This window comes from Montipora foliosa, chromosome 14, assembly GCF_036669935.1.
Source record: "Montipora foliosa isolate CH-2021 chromosome 14, ASM3666993v2, whole genome shotgun sequence".
NCBI lineage: Eukaryota > Metazoa > Cnidaria > Anthozoa > Scleractinia > Acroporidae > Montipora > Montipora foliosa.
Genome location: NC_090882.1, coordinates 14,093,845 through 14,100,347, shown reverse-complemented (window position 1 = coordinate 14,100,347; position 6,503 = coordinate 14,093,845). Strand labels below are relative to the sequence as shown.

The following is a 6,503-nucleotide window of genomic DNA, read 5'->3' as shown; positions in this document are numbered from 1 at the left end:
TAAGTTACACAGTAGCAAAAGAACCATCGAAAAACGCCCTATATTATGTGTTTTGTTTTGTTTTTTAATTATCCGGAGCGGATTCAGAGCCACCTTAAAATTTTCCAATTGTGAAGGTGGCTCTGAATCCGCTCCAGAGAATTTTTTTAAACTTTGCAGAGAGTTTCATCTTAGCCTGCTTATCAATTTTCAGAAATGAAAAAATGAGTCACCGAGTTCACTTTTGAGATATACGTGTTAAAAGACAAAATACAGAATGCTTTTGGATGGCTCTTTTGTTACCATGGTAACCTATTCCGTCACATTGATGAGTGCATCTTGTTGAGCATTTATTGATGTTTCATACGGTATCATAACATTGCCGTTCAGTGAAACCGTTGGGTGGATTCAATCCTTCCAAATAGTACTGTTTGTTGAAAGTGTTAAAACTGGTTTGAGCCTCCTTAAAAGTGAAAAATGTTTTGAGTGTCGTCCAAATAGTAACGACCGTTTGAGGGTTGAGTTTGTTGGTTGTCTACTCGGGACAGTGCATCCGTCACGATGATGTCGCGGAGCACAGTCTGGTCCTCTGGGAACCCCAACAGGGCCGAGCTTCTCGGGGCGGACAGCGGAGCACCTTCATCGACACCTTGAAGCGTGACACTGGCTTGCAGTCAGCAAGCGAGATTCGAACACTCATGCTGGATAGGTCGTTGTGGCAAGCCACCATTTGTGGTTCCCGAGGAGACTCGACTTGATGACTCTGCTTTGAGAGGTTTTTCTTTAGATACACCAGTTTTTCCCTATCCTGAAAAAAACAATGTCCAATCTGCTTGATTGATTTGAGTTAAAATGATTTGATATCTATGTAGTGTCCCCAATTTGTTCTCCAGCGCTGGAAGACTTGACATGTTAAAACAATTCATTAACACTCAATATTATTATTATTATTATTATTATTATTATTATTATTATTATTATTATTATTATTATTATTATTATTATTAATCGCAGATTAAATGTTAGTAAATTCAAACTCAGCTCAGCCCGTTTTCTCTACTTGTAGATTCACATATCAATCAAGAGTTGATTTCTTGTTCTAAGTCGAGTAGATTTCACGACCTCTTGAGTTATGTTTTCACAGTTTTTTAGAATAAGCTTTCTCAATCTCGGCCACCGTTTTTCATCGTGTTTGATGTACCACTCCACGAGGAGAGCATCAGAGATTCCCGTGCACCCACTGAGATCAAGCGTTCTTAGAACAGGAAACATGGGAGCCACATTTCTCAACTGAGCATCCGTTACACTCAATCCCGCCAAACCTAAGTAACGCAAGGTCTTGCCAACAAACTTGGAAAGTTCACCAAGTTCTTCGCCTCTTATCCTCGTGGAGCCGTTCAAATCCACCCACTCCAACTTTGTCAAAATGTGGACAACTTGTGAAAGGTTTCCAGGGAGCCTTGTGCCAGTCAAATTTAGCTTCGTCAAAGCTGGTAGTCTGGGAAGGATTGTGAATAACGAGGAGACATGACAGCGAGTTACATTTAGGCTGGTTAGGGTCTCGTTCTGCGCGGAGCCGGGAAATATCCAAGAGAGTAAAGTCTCTGTCACGACCAGCGGACAGTCAGTTACTTCTAGCGAGGTCAAACTGGGACAACCAACGGACTTCGTTTCTTGATTATCTAAGGTTAAAGAAAAGTCTGAGTATAGGTCATTATGCCCATGATTTCATATTGACACTGGAAATGACCGTGTGACTTCTGGGTACAAGATTCATTTAAAGTTACACGTTTACACCGCTTCTACCTTTGGAACGATCCATCGTCGTTCTCAGTCTCCGCGGTTTTTTCTGACTAAAAAGGGCTCTAGGAACGAGGATGGTGAAGATGGTGAAAGAGGAGTTGAGTTCTGAGCACGCGTATTAGATCTTTTCTCAGATGCGCTTGTGCAGAGTGGAAAACTGATCGTCCTGATCCATTCTCGTCACAAGAGCCTAGGATCGACCCAAGGCTCTGGGAAACTATATGTCGGAAAGCATGCGCCGTAGGGTTCTTATAGCCAAAACTTGGCTATTTGAACCTTACAGCGCCTGCTCACTTCTCGTGCTAACATGAATGGACCAATTAAAGACGCTTTTGATTGTTCTTCACGAAAACCAATGACAAGACACTTTGTTTCACGGTTCCCCAGAGCTCTCCTCTCCCTCAGTCAAGAGAAGTGCTCTGGGGTCGAGAATGGTCCTGATCATGCTGAAATCGTGCTGTAAACGCGCGCACGGCATTGATAGTATTATTGTAGTTTCAAGCAACTTTCTCGGAAAGTTCTAAACTCTGAATGGAGCGCTTAAGACAAGGCATCTTTGAGGGATGGACGATCACCAGAAGTGGAGCTTTTTTTTTTTTTAGGGGGGGGGTGGAATTGGAATGTAAATGGTCTGTGTTTATCTTACTTATTTGCAGTGTTTTTATTTTGGCATTCGTATTACAAAACTAACCAAAGCACTAATAAAATACAAAAAAAAGTCTATAATGCCCGACGATTTTACCTCCAAGTTACTGAATAGAAATTCCTTTGGAGTAAAGAGGTTAACGACAACTACGTCTCCCTCCTACAGCTTGAGTCGTGCTTACAGATTTTACTCTGTCTGATGCCAGGCATTTTTACTCGGTGTTGAGAAATCCCTTAGGAGCAAATGGGTTAAAAAAATATTTACCTTGAATACCTCTACTGGCAATGTAAACGGAGGCCAGAGTTAGTACTTGTATATTTGGATTTGATATCAGAGCCTTAAAATGGGCCTCCACAAGAGCCACATGTATAAGTGAAATACTTGTTAGTTTGGCAGCAAAGCAATTAAGACCTCTCAGTAGATCGATCCCCAACTATAAAACATAAATTACAAACATATTTTTCAGTCTGGTATTTCCTCGTTGAAATAAAGTCAAATTTATCCCTTGACCCCAGGTATTCAGGTATCAAAGGATGATCGGTCTTCCCAACAGACAAGGTTTCTGCATAATGTAAAATTATTATCAACATCATCATTTCACAAAGATTAGTTTAAACTTGTGACGTTAGAATGGGATGAAGACAAAACATGGATTACCCCCATGGAGTATCTCCAAAAATAGTTAAGAGGTAAAAAAAATTCTTTTTTTGAAAATGGAACTCCCAAGCAAAGGCTGCCCAATTCGTGAAGCAAAATTTAAATCATTATAAAACCTACCTCTCGTCTTCCACGTCTGATGTTTAACAAAGCACATTTACTATACCTGTATTTCTGAGTAGTGGCCAGCTGATTATCTTTTTTCAAAATGGTGGCCAGCCGTTACAAGACCCGCACCAGCGGAAATCATTTAAGGTACCAATTATGTACAGTCAAAGGGCATTCGACTTTGAAAAAAAATATTTTGACATCAAAACTATTTTTAGGGGTACTCCATAGGGGTATTCTGTTTAGTGGTACACTTGTACTCCATGTTTTGTCTTCAGTCACTAGAATTTCGAACTCTCCATCAAATCCCCAGGACCTCAGACAGAAAGCACCTTTCGCAGGATGTTGGCAGTGCCAAGAAGCAGCCATGATCTAAGTGAGATTTGAAGTACGGTATTTTGGTATGTTACCTAGTGCCCCCTACCTTGCAAGTAGAGTCTCTTCGATCTTCCTTAATAAGTCGGGAAGAGGAAGACGACTCTGCCAGCCACCTCAGTATTCTTTGATTTGCCACTCATCCAAAGAAATGGATGAGTCAGTTCAGTTTTGACTTGTCAAACCTGTTTGTTTGTTTGTTAGTTTGTTTTTTCGTGCATGATCAATCGCCACGCATCACCAATATTTTTTAAATTTACAACAGCGTTACAAAACTCTAAATTCCCATGAGAATTTCCTCCATAACTAGTCTGCCAGAAACCTAAAAATGTTTCAGTAAAAAAGGAAATGGCAATTTAAAAGTATGAACTACCTTGAGTTTCCAAGGAAATGGTTCCTTGGTTGTCATGTGTTTGCTAGAGTTGTTCGAAAACATGTATCCAGACTGTTTTCCTTTCGTGGTTTAATTTGTGGTTACTAGTCATGTGTGACTGGCACTGAATACACTATCTTGAATTTTTAACACATGCACAATTATACTATTATGTCAAGGGGGCTGGCAGAGCCTTCTTCCTCTCCCCGACTTGTATTGGAAGATCGAATGAGACTCTGCTCGCAGGATAAGTGCCCCCAGCTGGGAACAACTGCTGTTGTCCAACTTCAAATCAGAGCTCTGAATAATGTCATATTCCTTTATTTTGATTTTGTGGTCACCGAGGATAGCCACATCAATGACTTGGCATGTCCCAGCGGAATTCCTTATCCCCAACGTCAACAGCCGGTCTCCGATGTTCTATCACTCTGTCAGTTTGGATGTTAAAATCCCATATCTTGACCTTTCCATTCTGTCATAGTACCACAATTTGTCCACTTCAATACATTATTATCCACAATTTATCCACTTCAATGCTGTCCTTACTATGTACTTAACAAAATATCACATTTGTGATTGGTCAATGACAAAATGCATAAATACAGCTGTAGCTTATAGAGTGCAATATGGAAGTTAATATGGAAACAAAGTGATGGAGTGATTTTATTGAGTATTATAATAAATAAAAAGTTGTATGAACTTGCTCATGGATTTCATGATTTATGGCCACTTGTTATATTTTGTGAACTTTCGAAACATCACCCCTGCCCATATGATTTCCTCTACATTAGTGGAGATAAGAGCATAATAATTATTATTATTTACATGTAGAGTGTCTCAGTTTGCAGTCCTTTTGTGCACAAGTTCAGGGGGTGCAAAACAAAAGTTTTTCGCTCCCTTGGGACTTAAAATGGTTGCCTGTGAAAAAGGCCCAATCATGTGAACACTCCCACGTTTGGTGCAAACCCTGCAAAAAAATGGCTGTTTTGACTTTTTTAGTAGTGCCAATTTCTCGGCCTTGTTCTCATTGATGTTGTCACCACTTATGCTACACTACACTCCTTACTTAAAGACTTGAATTTGCTACATAAAGTTTTCTTCATACCTTTAGTTCGAAAGCCCTTCCACCTGGAGAAAAAGTCGAGCGTAGAGAAGGTTTCACTCCACCCAAATTGTATCCGAGTATTATTTCCTCTAGCCCCGGTAGTTGTTGCAGGACACCAGTGAATTGTTCATATGATGTCATCCAGTGGATGTCTCTCAAATCAATCTTTTTTAGCTTCCAATTACCAGCAACTGCAGCCTTCCTTAGGATAGGAAAAATGGACAGGCCAGTGAAAGCAAATGATATCCTTTCCAACTGGGATCCCAATGACCACAGTATAACCTCTATAACATCATTTTCCTTGTCACATTTACTATTTTGAATGACCAATTCTGTTATTCCTCTCGATTTAATTCCTTGCAGGATCCAAGGGTCAATCTGTTTACTTTTTCCCTCAGTCTTTGACAAACACACGATCACCGTGATTTCCCTCCAGAAATAAGGTGCACTGAACAATCGACGGAAATATCGATTGACCCTGAGCATGTTTCCAAGGTCTTTTGGAGCAAGAAACTGAGTAATGTGGGAGATGATGACATCTGGTAATGACCTAAAAGTGTACAAAAGGAATTTAAGTGAAGCTATGATCCTCGCAGTTACATGTAAGAATGAAATTTGAGCAATTGAGTTCACAATAATTATTAATCAAGAAAAATTCAGGACTTCAACAGGTTCAGGGTTTGAGCCCGTGACTTTGCAATGTCAGTGCGGTGCTCTAACCAACACCCGCATTGCAAGGTCAGGGCTTCAAATCCCCCTTAAAGTCCTGAAGTTTTCAGGCTTAATTCTCTCCACGCAATTGCAAACATTGTGTTCATATATGCGTAGATCATACAATGTAGCTTCACTTGATTTCATATCCGCAGTTAAATATAAATTATGATTCCTTTCATTATCATTTCATTGTTAAAATAAATTTAGTTAGCTACAATCTTGGACAAAACTTGTTGGGAAAATGTGATGCTCTAATTTGTCTGTGTGATAAAGATTAAATTCTTCCTACTTTCCCCCCTCCCCCCATTCCAATGTTGGTTGGAAAAATGACCAAAGGCTTGCACAGTATTTTGCATCACATTATCAACATTGGCATCGGGGGGAGCGGGGAAGGACCAATATATTTTGACAGTGCATGGGTGCCAAATGATGCTTAAGATAGACTTTTTCCCAAGAGTGCACGATACCTTTGTAAATATTCATGTCCAAGATTGTATAATTCATGTTTTCATGAATATGATCAAATTCAAAGAGTCTCAAAGAGTCTCAATGACCATGGACAGTTTGATAATGTAGATCTCGTGAGAGTCTATACTGGTGTGGTTTGAATATTACTGGACTGCTGCATGTAGGTTTTTGGGACAAAAAGATACCTCAATTTTTGTTACCAATTGGAGACTGTTGCGTATATGACAGTTCTGAAGGTTGTTGATTTAACTCCACTTATTGTAATCGCTTAGTTA

At 39.8% G+C, this 6,503-nt stretch overlaps 1 protein-coding gene across 1 annotated transcript; it reads right to left on the bottom strand.

The window, feature by feature from the left end:
* Positions 1-1,015: 1,015 nt before the first annotated feature.
* LOC137985302 (uncharacterized) lies at positions 1,016-5,592 on the bottom strand. Its single transcript, XM_068832881.1, has 3 exons — positions 5,047-5,592; positions 2,693-2,861; positions 1,016-1,661 (listed from the first exon to the last, which is right to left on the bottom strand). Exons 1-3 carry the CDS (start codon positions 5,530-5,532, stop codon positions 1,048-1,050), a joined length of 1,269 nt encoding a protein of 422 aa, XP_068688982.1. The 5' UTR covers positions 5,533-5,592; the 3' UTR covers positions 1,016-1,047.
* Positions 5,593-6,503: the final 911 nt, after the last annotated feature.